At 36.6% G+C, this 22,336-nt stretch overlaps 1 protein-coding gene across 1 annotated transcript; it reads right to left on the reverse strand.

The window, feature by feature from the left end:
* Positions 1–4,122: 4,122 nt before the first annotated feature.
* Positions 4,123–7,722, reverse strand: LOC122061820 (abscisic acid receptor PYL3-like). Its single transcript, XM_042625309.1, has 3 exons — positions 7,305–7,722; positions 6,242–6,457; positions 4,123–4,646 (listed from the first exon to the last, which is right to left on the reverse strand). Exons 1-3 carry the CDS (start codon positions 7,425–7,427, stop codon positions 4,428–4,430), a joined length of 558 nt encoding a protein of 185 aa, XP_042481243.1. The 5' UTR covers positions 7,428–7,722; the 3' UTR covers positions 4,123–4,427.
* Between the last annotated feature and the right edge of the window lie 14,614 nt (positions 7,723–22,336).

Below are 22,336 nucleotides of genomic sequence, written 5' to 3' on the forward strand. Positions count from 1 at the left end.
AAAGATGATCATGATTGGATAAGCTCTGTACTCTCTACTTATCCATCCTCAATGGATTAGTCCAAGGAAAAAGGATTAGAAGCAGCGGCAATGGAGGTGAATTTCCATGTTTTGATCTCCAAGATTCAATAAATTATAAAAATAATATTCGAATTTTTTGTCTGATTTTTATTTTCATAAACGAATAATTCTCGGATCCAAATCCAAATCCAAATCTGATTTTTATTTTGTCCATTTTTTTACTGTTTTTTTATCGAATCCGTAAATTAATCAATCGAATTATTCCGGATAATTCTCCATCCAAATAATTCCAGAATTCGAATTTACTAACTAGGGGCTAGACCCACTTCCGAGCATGGATTAAAAACCTGGAATCCGGATCCGGATCTGGATCAGTCTCCACCAATCCAATCCGGATTTTCAAAACCCAATTCGATACCCTTTTCCAGTATTCGGAAAGGTGGGTCTGTCAAAACCGTGAGCCACTTGTCACTTGATCCCATCGTAGTAACAGATTATCTCCTGTGTATCTTTGGGAGGTCAACCAGTTCGATTACAGGGCAGGGTTTCAAGAATCGATATGATATTCAATTCCTAAAAAAGCATATCAGAATTGTTGGAATATTCTTAGAATAAACTGATTCTATGGGTTTTTTCAGATCGATTCAAGCTGATTCTGATCCAATTTGAACCAGATTCGGAAATGACCTGTTTCATCACTGATTGCTGGTTACAGAATCCTGCTTACAGGGAGGGCATATGACAGAGGAATGCTATTATTATCCTTTACTGGGTTGCCTTGGAGCAACGCATAGGATTCTTCAGCGATTATGGCTCAGATCTCAATAGAAAAAAAAAAAAAAAAAGAGAATTGATCCATAAACAACATGGGCACTAGAGTGGAGTGGGCAGATTAGGGGCGCAATGAGAAAGGGCATGTACTTTTTCAAGTTGTTCTTATTATTAGGTTCTGATCTGGTCATTGATTTAAATCACCCTTTTGACCTTTCCGTCTTTAGATATAGTTTGATGGAGTTAAAAGAGTAAGGGCAAATCTAAAATGATCATTGAGAAGTTGATAAAAAAAACTTGCAGAAGTTACGTTTAGATCTTAGTATGATATCAAGTAGAGCTATTTGGAAGATATCCATATTGTCGATCGCTTTTAGATGGGATGTTTCAGAGGTGCTGCTTCACTATGTCACTTTTCATTTTTTGTTCCCTTTTTTCTTTTTTTTTTGCTTTTATCATGCTTTTTTTGGGGATCCATGTGGTGACTCCATTTAATTGGGAAAAGACTTAGTTTGTTATTATTTAATTCCATGGATCTGATTTATTAGGATATAATCCAAGTCCTCAAAACAAAGGGCGAGAGAGAAGTGCACGTGGGAAAGTGCAAGATTGCAACATTAGAGTCTATTTGCGTAAATGGATGTACAAGCATGGTTTGAGAAATCAGTATTGGATTGACCAATTCGGACTGATATACGCAGATTCAGATCCATTAATTAATCCTTTTGTGCAAGTACATGAGCTTAAGCTTCGTTGGATTGAAATTATAAGTTAGATTTTTAAGTTCAGAATTATCCAAATAAGTCAAATTTTCATTTTATTCCTAGTATACTCCAAATCCATAATGGGGTCCTTAAGAGCATATGCTCTCAAAAATTCGAATTCGATTTGTTTAACAGAACATGTCCTAGGAAATCTAGCTAATTGTTGAGAACATGGATCAAGGTATCAGTATTGAATCTGTCAATCTGTATCGATATTGGGTACCTGACATGTATAAGTGCGTCGATATCAGCCAATACATATCTTACGATATGTTGAAAAAAATAAGGAAGAACTTACGATATGCTAAAAAAATAAGAAGAAGAAGAGATCCATTAGGATCTGGGAAGATCCATGGATATCCTGTTTATTAGTAGTCATAATTATAGTAGTTTGTGCTGGGTCTCTGTAAGATTATTAGTGGTCATGATAATCAGCAAGACAATGGTGTGTGCTGGGTCTCTGATTTAATTCATTACTACCAGAATTGGAAACAATAGAATGAATTTTCTTTATTTCTAAAGATTCCCATCAAAACATAGCAAAAAAAATTCTCTAGATGATTATTAGAGAAAATTGCATTGCCACCCCCTGAACTTTGGTCTTTATTCAATGCCACCCCTTGGACTTTTCAAAACACCAAAGACACCCCTTAAAAATTCAAAAATTTTCAAATCAGTCCCTGCCGTTAGTAGACCCTGTTAAGTGGTAGAACCTCTATTAGTTTTTTTACAAAATTCCCAAAACACCCCCGACTATTGTGAGTGAATAATATTACCCTCCCTTTCCCTTCTTCTAAACCCACACTCTCACTCATACAAACTTGCAACTTGACCGCTCCCCTCCGGCTTGCAATCGTGAGCACATCTCCCCACCGGCGTGCGATCAACCAAAAGAATTTGACAACACAGAAAAGAATGAATTGAAGAAATCTGCATCAAACACTCAAATTTTCTTGTTTCTGGGTTTCTTACGAACGTTCATCACATCACCATCAATAGAAAAATCAGTTAATGAATAAATTGAATCGATTGAATTGATCATAGTGTTAAATGGATAGTCTATTTCAATGTGGTCACAACAAGGTAGGACTCTAATAATAGATGACTGTAATGTGTTTCCATCACTGCATCGCCGTCGCACCTCTCCATTGCGACCCGTCTTGATGCCAAACACACTAAGCTTTTCCATGGCAGCCGAGAAGTCCTTGTAAAAGACGGCTTGATCGGTTTTGTACCTCAACACGAAGGGCTTCGTTCTTGGGTCTTGATTCAAAAGATTATCTGGCTTGGGCAACATCATTCCCTTGGACATATTCTTGAGAAATGAAGAATAGTCTCAAATGTTTTCAAAACCAGATGTGAAACTTCTAGAGATTGAAGTGTTTTGATTAACTCAAGGATTTGGGAATTCTAGAAACCCGATCCAGTGGAAGAGGAAACAGAGACCCGTCTGATTCAATAAATGCTAACAAAAAAAAGACAGTTTTAGAATTAGGAGAAGCTCACGTTGGTAGATCCAAAACTTAATTTGGGGCGAATATGAACGAATCTGGGAAATCCTTTATGGTCGTTGCATAGCAAATGAATTGCTACACAAACACCATGCCATGAAAGTTCTGATGAACGCAAGAGCTCCAACCGTTCTTTCCAGTCGCTTCAAAACCCATTCTTTCACAGTAATTGCAAGAACCCAATGGGAATTTATTTATAAGCGAAAGATGGAGAGATGGGGTCAAGGACGAAGGATGTAAGTTGTAAGAGGGAGAAGAAGGGAAAGAGGGTAATATTTATCCGATAATTCTTGTTCACGATTGCACGCCGGTGGAGAGATGTGCTCACAATCGTATGCCGAAGGGGAGCGATCAAGTTGCAAATTTGTATGAGTGAGAGTGAGAGTGAGTTTAGAAGAGAAAGAGAGGGTAATATTGTCCACTCACAATAATCGAGGGTATTTTGTGCATTTTGCAAAAACACTAACAGAGATTCCACCACTTAACAACGTTTGCCAACAGTAGGGATTGACTTGAAATTTTTTGAAATTTCGGGAGATGTCTTTGGTGTTTCGAAAATTCTAGGGGTGGCATTGAATAAAGGCCAAAGTTCAAGGGGTGGCAATGCAATTTTCTCTAATTATAATGATGGCTGGTTTTACTCAAAACCAGAAAATGAAGTTCTAAAATTTACATGGAAAACAGTCTTGAAACTCCTGATATTGGATTCAACTCCTCTGTGGCGTAACATGGTGTCCAACGCACATCTAATGGCCACTAATTTTTTTCAAGCATTTCATATGCCTTTATCATCCAAAGCCTTATTACTACTACTACTACTACTCCACAGTCCAAACCTGGTAATAACAATAACGGTAATGCAAATGACATACTAATAGCTGTATGTATAAAGCTACTAAGCAGCCTTTGATATGCCTACACGCTGAGACTCTCTCTCTCTCTCTCTGCAACTAGAAACACTAAAACACAGAAAACCATTTACAAACACCCAACTCTTTGCAGCAGAGATATATACAGCAATAGATCAATACGCCACGGCCAATACTCGAGGAAAATCAGGAGAGAACCTAGTATTCTTTTTTGCCTTTTTTTTTTTGGTCTAATTCATAGAAGAGTTTCTATGACAAGAGATGCTGTTCTTGAGGTACTAAAGAGTAAACACAGGAGATTCCATTATCATTTTTAACAACAAAAAACGAGAACAAATAAAAGCAGAAGAGGGAGAAAGTCCCCCCTGGAGGGAAGAAAAATCTGTTACCAGTCTGTCTCCAAAGCTTCCAAGATCCGAAAGCCTTGGAAGCTTCATCCATGGTGATCGGAGCCTCCACCATCCCATCTCTTCCTGACCAACACCATCTACTCAGGTTCGGTCTATTGGTTCGGTTCGGTCCTGCACCGCCAGCCGCTCCGAGACATCTGCCAATGATTTGAGGTTGCACTTGATCAGGGCCTCAACAAAGTAGCAAGTTTCATCCTTGGTATTCCCATCAGGCACGTCCACCACAAATGATTCAATCACTAGGGTCCATGGTCTCCCATCAATGATCTCTGGATGAAGGCTTATGATTGATGAGTAGTTCTGTGAAATGAGAGAAAAAAAACAGTAAGACAATTGGCTGGTTTTTCTCATTGCAAGAAGAAGAATGAAAGATAATTGAAGAGTAAAGGACAACTGAAGCTATCTTGTCCTACTAGTAATCCAAGTACAATGTACTGGGAGGAACCTCCCTCTGTTACCATGCATGTGACCACATGAGAAATGATGTCACAGGTTCAATCAACCAAAACAAAATATAGTATTCAAAATTACATCTCCATTGATCTTTATTTCAAGGAACACTTGAGCTGAAGCAGAAGCTTCCTTTTGTGCTATACACTGGTAGACAAGCAGCAGAAATAGAAAATGGACACCCACACAAATCCCATCCCCACCACCGAAGGAAAAAATAAAAGAAAAAGCTTCAGGAACTAACATCGAATCAGACAATTCATCCAAGAAAACATTTCGAGGACGGCCAATGATATTTTTTATGATCTACCTGAAGAGATGTGAAAGACTGAAAACTGAATGCTAGACTCAGTTGATAGCAACAGACTTTTGGCCAATAGATCTTCCAGGTTTAGGGTTACACTGTTCAAAATTTTAGAACTGCAAAAGCTGATGGATACAGACTTATGAATAGGATTCAAGGAAATAACAGATCTTCCAGGTTTAGGGTTTACACTGTTCAAAATTTAAGAACCGCGAAATCCGACGGATAGAGACTTATGAATAGGATTAAAGAAAATAACAGTCTTGTTAAAGCCAATAAGAAGAATGTAGGGCAGCAGCCGGGTTTCATATAAGCTTTCGAGTGACTCCCATCCAATTTTAAATAACATTTTAGATACTGATAAATGTTCTATCTCAACAACTTAATGAAGATTAAAGTCACCTCAATCAGTTGAATTATACCATGAAACTGAACGAAATTTCTCAAAGGAAATTTACAGTAGTCAATTAAGGGGCGACTATTCAAGATAGATTCTCATTTTCAGCCAAAGAAATCAAAGGTTACTCTAGAACAAGTCATGCTTCACAAAATCTAAATTAACCTGACCAGAACACAATGAAATGCTTTCCAAACCATTGTAATACATGACAATACACTAATTGTAGGGGAAATAAAGGAAAGGGAAGTCAATTGTTTAACCTACTTAACTCTTACTATATTTGGTATACTTTTCAGATCTAATCTTTATTTTCCTTCCCAAATTCAAGGAATTTGATTGCAAAATAAGTAAAATTAATAATAAAAAAATTGGACAAATTAACGGTTAGCTAAACAATTATATTAAGTAAATGATATCCAAAAATTTCTATTTTAGTTTTAATTTAATTTAACTTCACGTCTTTTGTTTCCTCTCCAACCAGACGGAGCCATACATTTTTTTTGAGAAGCCATGAAACCAGTGCACATGAAAATCATGCAAGGGCCACGGCAAACAACAGTGGTTAAAGTAAATTTCATAATATTTTGTTTAAAATCATCAACAAAATTGATCTTGGTTGTCATCTGTGACATCTTAATCCATTACTACCCAGATTAAAATCCAATTTTGAGTGCAAAACTGAATTGGCAAAGAACAGAGAAAAAGAAAAGAGAAGTGTAAGAGTGAGAGAAAAGTTCAGACCCTTAGCCTGTGATCCCCGCCGACAATCCGGATGCTGAGGATATGCTCGTTATCATCAAGAAGCTCCAACCTTTCAGTGCTGGTTGTGGCTGGAAGCCCAGACTTAACATTTACTTCTCTAACACTACCAATCTCAAGATCCCCCTGCACAACGCACCTACTGATAAAGGGTTTATAATTTTGTGGTTGATCGAATCTCCTTACCAAAGACCATACCTGGTAGGGAGAGGGAAAAGAAGAAAAATTGGAAAGGCAAGTTAGCAATTAGTAATTTAGGAAGATAGAATTGCTAAAAAGGCCAAGAAAACAGAAGTTCTAATCTTATTTCGCAGAAAAAAGGTATCAAACAAATCATCTGAACTTGAGAAATCTTGTTCTTCAACTTTCAGAATTCCTATCTTCCACGAATCAGGACTATCGGGAAAATAAATCCTCCCAAGAAGATGACTTCTTTATTCTAATCTAAACATCACTTAGCAGGGAGCATATCTGAAGCCATGAAAACCTCGAGGAAAAGCAGAAATAAAGACAACTCAATCCACAATGAAGAAGAGGTAGAAATAATCCCAAGATTTTCAAAATCTTCCATCCAACCTAACCTAGCCCTTTCCGAGCTTCGTTTAGAAAACATAATTTTTTTTTACCGGTAGAACAGTCCAATATACTGACCAAATCCTGATACTTGACTACATCGAGTTGAATTTGTTCAACTTGACAGAAGTGGAATCAGAAAAAACCACAAAGAAAGAAACCAGTGTGATCAGTACCACCACCCCAGAAAATACGCCTGATTCAGTATTCGATCATCTAAAATAAACTATACTATTCCAGATCGAGCTGAAATAATCAGATCTAAACAGAAATTTTCGTTCAAATACGTTGGGGGAAAAAGAAAACCTACAATCAAATATTACAAAGGAATCAGCAACAGTGAACATCCTGAAGCATCGAGAAATCACAATTGAAACCTCAACGAAAACACAAAAGTAAACATATCGAGAACAACCAAGATTTGTTAAAGAATAAAGAGATATTGATCGATTCGAAAGAGAGGAGATCTTACGAGAGGAACAGGAGCTTTGATGTGTTTAACAAGAGCAGAACTACACTGATTCTCTCTTATCTCGTGTCTGTGATGTCTCCATATATACTCAGACTCCATTATGCTGTATCCATTACCGTTCATGGCGAAAAAACTCTTCTCACTGCAACCATCAACTGGAATACCACCTAGTGATAAGGAAAACTCTTAAGAACGCTCCTCCACCACCACACCACCTGAAAACTGCTAACCGCTGCCCGATACCAGCTAAGAAACCACTCTGAAAACCGCTCTATTCCTTCTTCGTAGACGAAAACACGAATTCTCTGCTCGCTTTGGATTGCGCCGTTCGCTTCGTTGCCTCTCAGTAATCTTTGAAGCTCACGGCCATCGCGACCTCCGATAACAAAACCTTCACTCATATCCTCATCGCCTGAAATTAAAAAAATGTAAGGAAAAAAAAGGCAAAAGCTTTTTTGAACGGTCCCGTGCAGAGAATGTCCATGATGGCCCACCTAGTTCTGCATTGTGGATTTATGATGTGGCAATTTTAAGATATTTAAAAATATTTTGAATTAGTTATTTTTGTAATTTTCATGTTTAAATTCGATCATATACTCTCTCATTTATTATGAGGCGTTTTCATCAGGCGTCTATACTCTATGCTAAGCCCACTTGGATGGCTCCAATTGAGCTGAAACTTAGACGTATGTGTATATAGGACCTACTATGTGATACACAAGTAGGTGGGCCAGATCCCCCCATAGATGAATTCAGATCGGTTCATTGTACGAGAATGGTTCTCGTATGGTGCTTGATTCACATTTGAATTCCACTTAATTTCTCTTTTTTTCCGATTGGTATTCAGTTTGAGTGGAATTCAAGTGTGGATCAGGCACCTTATGAGAACCATTTTCTTATGAGGACTTGATCCGATCTCCCCATAGATAGGTATTGAGAAACTTTTTCTGCACGATAAAGGACAAGTACACCCCAAGAGTCTTAAATGTTTACAGCTTATTTATGTATGTTCGATAATACCCCGATTATTCCCTTCACAATTTGTGTGGGAAAACTCGAACAAAAAAAAAAGTTCTTTAATATATAAGAAGAAAAAAATATATAAAGGAGCAGTTTCCGTTCAGCCATGGTCAAAGGTGTCTATAAGGCATCAGGGAACAATGGAGTATTATCAATTTTATACTATAGGTGGTAGAGCATTTATGACCATAGATGAGTCTTATTTTCCATCACCCATGGTGGGGGAAAACTTTTTCTAGAAAAAAAAAATATCATTTACATTTGTATTTTAGAAAAGATTCTCTAATCCACTGCAGAGGGTACATTGGCACCCATCTCTATCTCTCTTCCTCACATAAAATGACCTTTCTACTCTCATGTATGAAACTATTTCATCGCTCCTTATGGTGCAGTCCTTATGTTGCTTGTTCAGAGAACCTTACCCCATATTTTTTATTTAAAAAATAAAAATATCTTTGAGCTGAGGGGGTTTTCTACACACTTCGCATAGTAATTTTTATTTGTTTTTCTTCTTTTCTAAAAAAGAAATGATTTAATTATTCTCTACAAGATGGTATAGGATACTTGGGCAACCCAAAAAAAAAAAAAAAACCTTTGCCTTTTTAAAAAAAATATGAAAAAAGATCCTCTAAATTGTGAGGAGAGGATACACTAGCACCCTCTTTTATCTCTATTTTCTCGCATGAATAACCTTGCTGCCTTTTTATATACAAAACCGTTTTAGAATCAAAATTGATTCTTGAACAATCTGGATCAGTTGAAATTGTGATTCCAATCCGGCCAATCTGATCCTGATCTTTTAAACTATGCTTTAATACAATGCTTAGCTGATAAAACAGATTATTCCACCTATTGAGAGTTCAACCTCCTTCATTGTGCAGCAAAGTTTTCCTAAGTGGACTTTGTGCTACTCATGTCATGGGTTATGGGATGCTACTTTCTGGATGATCTCCTCTTATTGTATAAAAAAATTGGTACAAAGTTTTCTTTTTGAGAGTTCTCCCTCTACCATAGATACAGAGGACGAGAAATAACTATCTAGCCCTTTTGGATGTGGGCCCTTGTGTTTGGCATGGGAGGAGCTCTCGGACAGAAAACATCTACACCAAATTATTTTATCCCTCGAGGATGAATAAAATATTTCCCCCATCGTGGGTTTGTTTAAAAAAAAAAATAAAAAAATTTGCTTCTCCTTCCAAAAAATATCTAATCTTCAGTTGATATATAAAAATTTATATAGTGACAAAGAGTTATGATTTTTAAAAGGTGTCAATAAAAAAATCTATTTAAATATATATATATATATATATATATATAAAGCATATGGGTTTGAGATATCTGTTGTAAATGACCATATAAAAATATGGTAAAATCTATGTTGAATAGTGTATTTTAGGAGTTGTTAGGTTAGTGTATATAAAATTACATATATGTCTAAAGGAAGGTGTGATCAAACTATGGCTGGCCCACCAAGGCCCAATGTTTTGTAATTTTTGTATATAGTTCAGTGAATCTATATAGTTCAGTGAATCCCTCTTGAGTGATTACTGGCTTTATTTTTATTAATAGAAGTCTGTTTGGTAAGAATGAATATAAAAAAATTAAAGATCAAAGAGATACATTAATAAAAGCTATTAAACTGTGATTTTTTTTTGGCTGTAGTCTAACCCATCAGCATTAAAGGGCTGTCTGGATGCTCTCTTTGTCTTTATTTAATATAATGTCGCGATCCATTGGATAATCGCCCACCCTTTCCCTTGTCTTCGATGGATGTAGGAAGACTAGGATTTAAATTAAATTAATTTTTTTTAAAAAAAAAGGAGGGAAGAAGAAGAAGATATATATAAGAAGATCAGGAGGGTAAATGGGTAAGGGGATAGATCTTACCCATGAACAATATTTATAAATTTCATGTTTCGAACGAAATTTTGTTGTTTCGAGCTATGCCGAGATGAGATGGAGGATTGAATTGACTTTATACATAGTTATCGTTAGTTTCAATCATACTTCGATAGTTTTCATCGAAAAATATCAATTTTCAACCACTGTTAGTTAAAACGTGTTTAAAACACGTTTGTGTTTTTTTACCGTTTAAAATGCGTTTTTTCGTATGCTATTATACAATACGGAAAAAAACGAAAATGGCAAAAGAATCCGTCTTAAACGCGTATCCGTTTTTTAAGGGTAAAATATAAATTTTATGAAAAAAATTAATTAATTAAAAAAAAAAACCCTATTAATAAAAGTGAAGAGTGAAGACAATATGGTACTTGGTTTTTGGTTTTTAACTTCCATACTATTTATAGGAAAAAAATCTCATCTTCTTATAGCCCATTGAGTAAGGAGAAGCTAAAGCTAGCAACATCTCATTTTCTTGTAGCCCATTGGGCTATTTTATCTTGGGACTCCCAGAGCTTTTGGAACATTAGATGCATGTATACAGGTAATAATTTCTCAAATTGCATGAGTATACTATCGTTTTTTTGGTTTTGCTTTTTTGAAAACTACACGTTTAATACTCGTACCGTTTCGTTTTCGTCCATTTGCTGTTCCCTAATTTTTTGACATTTTTTTGACTGTACCATTCATCGTTTTCATCTGTTTAAAACCCGTACCGTACGTTTCTGTTTTTTTGCCATTCCTGTTTTAAATAACAGTGGTTTCAACCAATCCAGTTTTGACTAGTTTTGGCCTATTTATAATATATTAAGTTTTTGCCCAAAAAAATCAGGTTTCTACTATATTTCATAGGTTTTGACCTATATTTTGGTTCCACGTTAAAGTTGAAATTGCCCTTGAGTTCAAGTTCTTGATCCTAACAATGAATTATGGTTTAAAAAATTGGAATTGCATCGGTCAAATTCATTGGAATTGGTTGTGATCGATCCCAATTCTAGTTATTCCAAAGTAGCTGAATCTAAGGTTTTGGGGATTAGATCATTGGGTTTCCAATCTTAGGGGCTGATTCTAGAGTTTTTCTGACCAATTTGACTTGCTTCTGAATTTAAAATCCTTGACGTGAAAGTATATGGTGTGGAAAAAAAAAGGTAGAGTATGCTGCCAATACACTATATGTTAACATCTCTCTCTCTCTCTCTCTCTCTCTCTCTCTTCCCCTTTTTAAAATGATCTCCCACATCCTTTCTCAATGATATCTCATCATGTACCTCCCTTGGTGTTGTCCGTTAGTTTATCGTACGCTAGCAGCATATCATCCCTCTCCTTTTATATCAGTTAATTGTATTTTTTTTTTTGGGCGTACCAGTTTCCAACATGACCGGTTTTGGGGGAATTGCCCATGTGATACCAAATCACGGTTAACAAATTTTGATAAAAAAAGGCTCAATTTTTTTTCTTTTTTTGGATTGATTGTATTATAATCATATCATATTAGTATTAGTTGAGATCGATATCAATATCCGTTGATACCAATAAAATATCAATATCGATAACTAAATCTTTGATCAAGAATCAAAGTACCTTTTCTTCATGGCCAAGCATTGGAAGCTACGATGAGGTAATTATGGTCAGGCTGAGTCTTGAGAGCATAACCATGTGATCTATTAAGTTGTAAGTTTTATCCTAGTAATATAAATATAACAACTAATAAAAATTATTAAATTTAAATTGATGTATATAATGATAGAAAATGTACATTCAATACAACATGGAGAGTATATATGAGAATGAAATTAATACAAACGAAAGGTTTCAAATATATCTAATGAGTTATATATAAAGTGAGGGTAGGATCAACCCTACATAGAAATAAAACATTTCACTCTTTACAGGTATTGTATAATAATATTTTTTTCTCTCTTCAAAGATAAAAAATGTAAATGTGTCTTGGTGTAAGATGCATCTTAGGCCTAGGGAACCTTTACCCTAAAGAATATTAAATCAAGTTCTCATACATGCAAAGTATTCATAAAAACTAAGGTGTGTTAAATAAAGCCCAATAGCCTTGGAGAAGATCACTTTCCAGTATTGCACAAATACCAAGAAACACGAAGAAACAAATTGATTCAAGCAAATATGATAAATAGATTTAACGTGGTTCACACACCAATATGATGTGTTACATCTAAGGGGAAAACTGAAGATGATTCATTATGATGGAATAAAAGAAATACAATGAAGATCTTTCAAGAACACTAAAATTCGCATAAAAAATTCTCTCCCAATTACCTTAGCTTGAAATCCCTAAACCAAACAAAAACCCCCCACAAGGTTTTTAATTCACAGTATCGACGTTGGTAACAATTATTGTCAACATCAATATCAATATCAATACAAATCAGCCATATCAAGACAATTCTTGAACAAAAACTATTTTTTTAACTGCTTTGGTGTCACAAAAATGTCAATCATGTCCAAATTAAAATTATGAATATCTTAAATATAGACATATATAGGTCTTTGGAATAACTCTTTTCTTAAGACCTTCTAAATATTATACTTACCATTCCTCCTCGGGGGGTTAGGTCCCCCACCCAAAATATATATATATATATATATATATAAATACTACTACATGCTCAGAATTAAATGGAGATCCATTAAAAACTTAGTCTACATTGGACCTGTCAGGTAAAACTTTCTCTTAAAATATAACATGTTTGTTAAATTTAAGCACCAATATAATTACTATATGATAAATACTTGGACCACATAACATAAACAAGCTTATCTTGGGGAACCGGCCAGAGAACCTTTACCCTTTTTTTCAAAAATTTCACGTGGTTACAATGGGAGAAGTTGGAGTTTCTATCTCTTTCTCTATTTAGATGATAGAACCTCTAAAACCCTTTAAGTGGCCAAGAGAGGAATCAACAATTTGCAACACTCAATCAAGGAAGACATGATAAAAAATATAGGTAATGGTTTTGCCTTTCTGTCCCTTTTACTTACTAGTCATGGGTACCACTCTATCTATATTATTATTATGTTATATATGTATTGGAGAGGAAAAGGATACGTGTCTGGTGTGGAGATGATTAAGATTCACCACCATTGAATGAAAGATTCATTTACACTAGAGATTCTCCATATCTTTGACACACAAGAGTCTTGTGTAGGGGTAGAAAACTTTTTTAAGTATAAGGGTAATCTCTCGTATATGTCACATTAATAATGGTGTGAGAAACAGTTTCATTAATAAGTATTTATACAGTCAAAGAGAAAAGAGAGAGTGTCAGTGTAGGACTAACATGGTCAAAATGTGAAAGAACAGACGAGCAATCCTGCATCTGTATCATCTCTATCACTCGCTTCTTTAAATCAATTCTTATAAAATAGATCAAGGGCTTTGGATGGTGTCTAGATGTTATCAAGGGGTATTATCAACTTTGTACTATAATGAAATAGAACATTTATGACTTTAGATGGATGTATTTTTTTCTGCACCCATTGTGCAACAAAACTTTCTCCTAAAACATTATGTTGAATCAGCTAGAGCTTTAGAAGCTGTTTCGATGACCTAAAAATTTGAATTCTATCAAAAGCAATTTTGACAAACCATATTGCGGATAAGTAGTCCTATCTTAATCATATGATCTTCCATGTATTAAGCTTTTACCTTGTACTTTGGACAATTGAATTAAAATTATGAAGATGATTATTCTTATAGTGTTCTCGAATTTATATCTTCACATGGGAGAATTGGATTGTGCTGAAAATTGACAAACTCAATAATGTTAAATAAAAAAAAATATCAAATCATCTTTTCTACAAGAGGAGTCTCTTTGTCTGAAGATGAATGGAGCCGACTCCCCTGTACTCTTTGCTTCTCCGTTTTGCTCAAGTTTTATGTCTTTGTTTTCTCCATATCCTTCCTGTTTCTGTCTTTAGTTGAAGTGTTTTTCATCCTTAATTTTTTTCTTTGCAGTTTTCCTTTCAATCTTCTAGTTTCTCCCTCTACCCAGTCTTGGAGTGTATTTCCTCTTCCTCCTTGAGAATCGATGGTAAAGTCCTAATGACCCTGATCGCTGAGTTGACCCTTTTGCTCGTAACCTAATCCTCCTTTGGCTCCTAAGCTACTTGACTGTTCCTAAGACATTTTTACCCTTCTGGACTTTTCCCCATCTGAACACTCTGACTCTTTTACCCATCTGAACACCTTAGACTCTTTTACCCCTCTGATCACTGCCAATTAATCTGAAGTTTGTACCGACTTTCTAAACATAAAACACCCAATACCCCAAAACATGTTTCCCATAAGCCAATCTCCTTAGCCAACTTCCATTTGTCCTCCATGAGTGGATCTTCGTCCGATTCCACTTCACCGTCTGTTCTGGATATTTCTTCTGACCCTTTGTCTTGTAACCCACTACTTATCAGCCCTTTAGCGCTTTGGAGTTCACCTTCTCTAGATGTGATTGAGGATCTGTCGACCAAACCTTGGGTCCCATCTTCGACGGCAATTTTTGGCACTGTTATTTGATCATTTGCCCCACCCAAGGAACGCCTTCGAGATTTATTGGTGTCTGTTTGGGATCCACGAGGTGCACTCTTTGTGTGTCTGAAGATGGAAGCTTCTTTACTAACTTTGTTTCGGAGCAGGTCCGAAATTTTATTTTAGGATCATCTCCATGGTGGTGTGATGGTCATCTTCTTCAATTGGGAATTCACGCGTTGGGGTCTAAACAGTCTATAAAGGAAAGAGATTTTATTCCGGTATAGCTTCAGGTTTCTGATATCCCCCTTGCAGCTTTTTCACACCATAGTATCAAAATCACTGTCTCTTGCTTGGGTAAAATGTTGGAATTCCCATCTACTCGTCCGGACTTGGGTCTCCCTCTTAGAACTGTTCGAGTAAAAGTCAGTCAAGAGAAAAATAGGCCGGTTTCAACCAATTCTACTATCTTCTTGCCAGTTGGTTCAATGGCCCCTGTGAAATTCCATTTTGAACTCGAGAGTATCTGTTCTCTCTGTGGACGTATAACCCATGATTCCGAGCATTGTAGTTTTGTCCCTGCTTCAACTAAAGGCAAAAGCTCTGTTGGGTCTTTCTCTAAAGTTTTAACCAAGCCGCTACTTGTTAACTATTGTCATTCTCCTATTTTCTCTTTCTCGAATCTCGCAAGCAACCCTTCAACCAATGTGAATACCTCTTCCTAGGGGTGTCAATCAGTCGGTCTAGCTCGGTTTCGGTCTGGGTTGAGTCGGTTTCGGTGTGGGAAAGTTGAAACCGAAACCGAATCAATAAGGAAATTCTGGTTTCGGTTTGGTTTTAGTTTCGGTGCGGTTTGATTTCGATTTGTCTTCGATTTCTTAAATCGATTTGTAATCGGGTTGGTTTTGGTTTTTGGTCTAGTTTGGATTCTACTTTCCATACAAATGTATACAAAATTATGCAAATTTTGATTTTTTTTTAATGAATTTTGGAGTGTTTTGGTTTCTTACCGGTTTGGTTTCGGTTTCGGTCCGGGTTTTGAGCCGGTTTTGGTTTGGTTTTAGGTTCACCCGGTTTTTGATGCGGTTCGGTTTGATTTTGGGATTACAATACTCGAAATCGAACCGAACCAATAAGGCTTTGGTTCGGTTCGATCCGTATTGTTATCCGTTCGGTCCGGCCGGTTTTACCGGTTCGATTTAGGAATTGACACCCCTACCTCTTCCCCCTCTTTTGATGCATTGGTTTGTGGCTCTTTATCGCAATCTCAACCGGTGCAGTCTTCGGAGGTGGTAGTCTCTATTGAACTTCCTTCTTCATCGTCGATTGAGACTGTTATGGTTACCTCATCCCAGGGGCTTCCTATGAATGTCCCAACCAATATGCAAGTGGATGAGCCCAGCTGGCCTCAACAGCCCCCCTCGATGGACCCTAAAGATACAACACCTGTTTTGTCCTTGGCAGATTTTCCTCCTTTTCACTTCCCAGATAATGGTGATCTTCAGAGCAATTACATCCAAGTGTCAGACTTCGCAAATTTCTCAATCCCTCCTAACCCTACCATCACCCTTACTTCAACTTCTAAGGTTTTTTCTGCCGTCCCAACCCAGGCTACTTCTTGCACCATTACCCATGGTCTGCATTCTATCCTTAATGAACCAAAATCGGACCCAATGCATGCTTACTCTACTACCTTTGACTTCACTAATGTGAGGTTCCGAGCAAAGCAGGTAGCAATACAATTTTTTCTTAGTCATTCTGATCCTGTTATACCTTCTCCTTTTGGAACTTCTGGTACTCCTGAGATTCCCACTTGGAGATCTAGGAAATGACCAAGACCTTGTGAAAATACTGATTCCCTTGATTCACTCATGGAGACTTTTTTCAACATCCTAATCATGAACCCAACCCGATGGCCGTTCTCTCAGCATTGGTGGAGCGATTTAAGGGGGAGGACCTAACCATTGATCCAGATGTCCACGTGGAAAGCATGGCCACAAATGGTGGTATTGACAATTCATACCTAGGTAGCTGTTGTTCCTTTCCCCCCTATTACTTGGGGCCCGTTTGATAACGTTTCTGTCGTTTCTGTTTCAAGAAACGACAGAAACATAAATTTTCATTTTTAGAAACAGAAACGGAATTGAAGGTGTTTGATAAGTCATGTTTTTAGAAGTTGATGGTAACCAGTGAAAGAATTGCCACAAGTAGTTTCCAGAAACGGCGAAACAAGTTGAACTTGTTTCGCCTGGGTCGTTTCTTGAACCATAAATAAGTAAAAATTTCTATTTCTATTTATAAAAATAAGTGAAATGAAACAGTTTTATCAAACGTTTTTTGCTCCGTTTCTGCTGTTTCTGGAAATAGAAACGGCAGGAACACGTTTCTTGAAACGTTATCAAACGGGCCCTTGGTCTTTAATTGGTTAGTTTATGAGCTTCGGTTTGGCGAGCATTTCCTATGATATTTTCTTTTCTATGTATAGTTTGTTTGAATGTTGTTTTTCTCTATATAGAATTCATAAATTTGAGGTTTGGTTGTACAGGTTTTGTTCGGTTAAAACTTATCCATCTTTCTATCTTATCGGTCTGGCTTGTTTGTTTGTCTTTACAATGCTAATCGTTAGCTCGAATGTTAGGGGCTCCATTCATCTTTAACTAAGAAGACACTTTCTTCCCATCTCAAAAAGTATAAACTTGATATTGTATTTTTATGTGAAACCAAAGTGATGGACCACTCATGTTTTTTACCTTCTCAAAGCTTCACTCTTACAACACATCTTTTTTTATTAATAGTATGGGTTCTTCTGGGAGTAAAGGTGGACTCTGGACCCTTGTTTTCCATGATATTACCACACATTCAGTTGTCTATGGGTTGTTTTTTATATTCATCCACTTTACCCCATCTTCTTCCTTTCCATTTTCTTGGGGCTTAGTATGTTTATATGGCTCCCCTCAAAGCATCACTCGAAGAGAAGGCTGGTATGAATTGTTCTCTGTTTTATCTTCCTTCTCCGACCCTATTTTGATGATTGGAGACTTTAATGACATTACTTCTCCGTCTCAAAAATCGAGAGGAATACCCTTTACACACTCACCCTCTTCCACTGTGTTCTCAGACGGAAAAAAATCATCTGCAATTCCGATCTCGTACAATTCCGTGCAATACCACCTTCAGGGGGTGACACACGTATTGATACCAATGCAATGGTCCACTGTGTTCTCAGACATTATCTCAACTTTTCACTTTGAGGAAATCCTTCTGTTTGAAAATCCATTCACTTGGTCTAACAAACAAAGACCACCGAACCTTGTCAAAGAATCCCTTGATCATGCTTATGCCAATCCGGAATGGTTGTCAATGTGCCCCAATGCTCAACTATCCAAATTACCACCTGTTGGCTCTAACCATAATCCAATCCTTCTTACCACTCATCCATCCATACGACATTTCAAAAAACTCTTTCATTACCATCATGCATGGTTCAAGCATCCTGAGTTCATCCCTTTCTGCTCCCAACTTTAGCCTTCACTCGACAGTGACTCTTTACCCACTAAATTAGATGATTTCAGCAGAATATTACTCAAATGGAATGTGGAGGTGTTCGGACGTATTAATCTACTCAAGGACCATATTTTATCTAGGCTTTTGGCTCTTGAAAACTCATACTGTGTTGAACCATCTGAGTTCTCAACTCTATCTTCTAGATTTCAATGGATCCTTGATGCCGAGGAATGCTTCTGGCTCCAAAAATCTCAACAGTCCTATTTCTCTGAAGGAAACTGAAGTACGAGGTTCTTTCACACCATGGCTAAAGTTTACCAACATGGAAGGAAAATTGATTCTATCATCACACCTGCTGGAACTTGTTTAACGAACCCTCCATTAATTGCAGCTGAATTTGCTTCTTTTTTATCTGAGCTCTTCACAACCTCTAATCCATTGGACCCATCTTTTATTGAATGCCTCTTCAACCCACTCTCATCTCTTGACCCTTATTCACTCACTGCTCCCCCATCCGAGACTGAAATTAAAAATATTGTTTTTTTTCTTTTGGAGCCTTTATGGTCCCTGGGCCAAATGGTTTTCAGGATATCTTCTTTCAAAAGTTTTGGAATCTAGTTGGATCCAATGTCTGTCGCTTTGTACAACAATTCTTCTATACATGCCTCCTTCCATCTGGAACCAATCATAACCTTATTTGCCTGATCCCCAAGACTGATTCTGCCTGTAAGGTTACTAATTTCAGACCCATCAGCTTGCGCAATGTGTCCTATAAGATAATTGCAAAGATTCTTGCTTCAAGAATTAAACCTCTTTTGGACCAATTTATCTCTCCATGCCAGTCTGCTTTTGTCCCTAGGCAACAGATTACTGATAATGTGGTCATTGCTCAGGAAATTTTTTACTTTCTTAAAAAACAAAAAGGTAAATCAGGTTCTGTGGCTATTAAACTTGACATGGCCAAAGCTTATGATAAGCTTGAGTGGAATTTCCTATTGGCTATTTTTAACTTTTAAGGTTTTGGCCCTGGGTGGAAAAACCTCATAAAAACCCTCATTTCTTCCCCAACGTTTTCTATTAAACTCAATGGTTCTGCTTTTAATTTTTCCAAATCATCTAGGGGCATCAGGCAGGGTTGTCCTTTGAGACCTTTTTTGTTCATTGTTGCCATGGAAGGCCTATCCCGTTTGCTTTGTACTTATAGGGAACTTAATCTCTTTAGAGGTATTAAGATTTCTAGACAGGCCCCTGAGATTTCTCATTTATTTTTTGCAAAACCACTCATGAGGATCTATCCACTATTAAGTGTATTCTTGATCTTTTTAACGACTTATCTGGTCTTTCGACAAATTTCTCGAAGAGTGGCTTGGCCTTGAGTGCTAATGTGTCACCAGTAGAAAAAGTGGTGTTGTGTTAATCTATGGGAATCCAGGAAATGCCTCTTGATACAAATTATTTGGGTACGCCTTTGTATCACCACAGGGCTAGATCGACCAACTTCAATAATTTGGTTTGTAGAGTGGAACAAAAACTGAGCACTTGGAAGGATAAATTGTTAACCTTTGCGAGTAGATCCACTCTTATCCAATCAGCTTTATCTTCTACTCCATCGTATTTAATGTCTTGCTTTGCACTACCTAAAGTTACTTGCAGGAAGCTTGATTCAATTTACTCATATTTTTGGAATGGTTATTCCCCTTCACAGAAATGGACACACTTGATTGGGTGGAAGAAGATTTGCTTACCTAAAAGAATGGGAGGTTTGGGATTACCTGACTCTGAAACTCAGAACAAATCTCTCCTTCTCAAACAAGGATGGCGACTTCTTACCAACCCTCAGAGTCTATGGGCCCGCATGCTCAAGGCTAAGTATTTCCACAACAGATCCATTTTTTACCCCCATACTCTTAAATCTAGGGGATCCATTTGTTGGGATGCCATTGTAAGTATTCTCCCTACCTTAAAGCACATGATTTATCGAAGAGTGGGTAATGGGACTAATACTTTTGTCTGGCATGATCCTTGGATTTTTAATTCTGAAATTAATTGTGTCTTAACTCTAACATACCAGGCACCTTCTTCCCAAATTGAAATGTTAGTGCTTGTTGGTAGGTCATCAATGGAATACATCCTTATTATCTTCCATTTTGCCTACCCATATGGCAATGTTGATTTCCTGGTGGTGTCATGTATCAAAGAAAGGGGTACTAACAACAAAGATAGTTGTTCAATTCCTTATAAATTGTTGGCATACTAATACACGTGGGTGTTCTAACAGGTGTTCTTATTTGTCTCTATGCTCTCAATAGTGGCGATTTTTTTAGAAACTCAAAATTCACCCCAAATTTAAGTTGTTATTTTGGAGATTGGCAATGGTTGGATTCCCCTCTAAAGAAATTTTGCACAAATGGATGGATTTAGACACCACTTGTGACCTTTGTCATAGGAAATAGGAAAACACTCAACATGTTTTCTTAACTTGTGATTTCACGAAAAGGATCTGGGCAATAGGTCCCTTAGGTTTAAGAGTAGAGTTCTTCTGATTTTCATCTTTCAATGCTTTAATAATGTATTAATTTACTTCGGGTACAATTCCTAAGGCTGACTTAGTTAGGTTCTTTACCGGTTTTATCATAACTTATTTTTTTATATGGAAACATAGGAACATGGTTTCTATAACTTCAAAATCCCTAGATCCTATTCTTGTAATAAACCAGGTACACAAATGGTTTTCTTTACATCTGGGACTGCAGTCTACTGCTCATTCAATGATTGTTAGGGAACCAATACCTCCCAATATATCTCAACAATTTTTTTCAAATGAACATGTTATGGTCGTAACTGCAATGTCAAATTGGTCTCTTAACATCTCAGGATGGGCAACTGCCCTTTGTACTCAAAATATTTGCTTATTTTTAACTGCAAATTTTACAATGACAGGAGAGGCTTTTGAGGCAGTAGCCCAGGGAGTACTACATGGCGTACCATTTTTTGAAGCGGCCATGGACCACATTATCAAGTAGAATTGAACTGGACAATTATCTCTCTAAACCTATCTTTTGTGTAAAAAATGATGACCTTGTCCAACTTGTTAAGAGGTTTGCATATAAGGTTATGGATCGTAGAACTAGGATCTCATATGAAAACTTATATGTTAGCAGTTTGATCAATATGTAATGTTCTTGGTTTTCTTCGAATAAAAAAAAAAAAAAAATAATGTTAAATAAATCCAGAAATTTTATTTTTTGGTAGAAAAATCCACAAAATGTGGTTGTTAATAGAGCTGCTATAGACTATCAAAATAATAATAATAATAAATAAAAGACAAAGTTTTCTTTCACATTGTGTTAAGGAGAACAATTGGTGAGTAGTTGGTGAGCAACAAACTTGGTACGAGCCGTAAACTTAGACATCCTAAGTTCGACTCCTATTAGGCACACCTTGGGCCACTCACACGGGGGTGTTTAGTACTTTTCACTGTTTTTAGTGAAAGTTGAATGATTCTTATTCAACCTTAGTAAGACTTGATCCATACGGTTGTGAAGTCAGTATGGGCCTTTGGGACTAGTTAGGTTAAAGCCTTGGATATCCGTCATTAGCAAAAGAAAAAAAACAATGATCATTATTGACTATAAATGTATACTCCCCATTTACAAAAGGTCAAAAACACCCCACTATTGTGCAATACCTCCGTTGAGGTATAGAACAGAGGGGAGACTTGATTACTTTCCCATTCCATCATAGGAATAGATGGTTAGAACAAATAAGGAACCGAAGTTGTGTACCAATATATTATAGTATATTAATATTTTTTTTTTTGGTAAAAAGTATATTAATATAGTATAATACTGATATGATTGTCAATAGAGCATTTGGCACACCATCAACTATCTAACTCTGCCACTCTCTCCCTCACACTGTGGAAAAGACGCCCATGCCCAAGGATTAAAGTATCGGTATCGGTCACCGTATCGGTCGGTCAAAATTAAGATACGTATCGGAGATACGCTAAGATACGCACATAAATGGATAGGGAACATATTTTTATACACTTTTGCATAAAAAAATAGTTAAAAAAAGCTATATATAACATGTAGAATGCTTAAATACTTAA

This window comes from Macadamia integrifolia, chromosome 14, assembly GCF_013358625.1.
Source record: "Macadamia integrifolia cultivar HAES 741 chromosome 14, SCU_Mint_v3, whole genome shotgun sequence".
In the NCBI taxonomy this organism is placed as follows: Eukaryota; Viridiplantae; Streptophyta; class Magnoliopsida; order Proteales; family Proteaceae; genus Macadamia; species Macadamia integrifolia.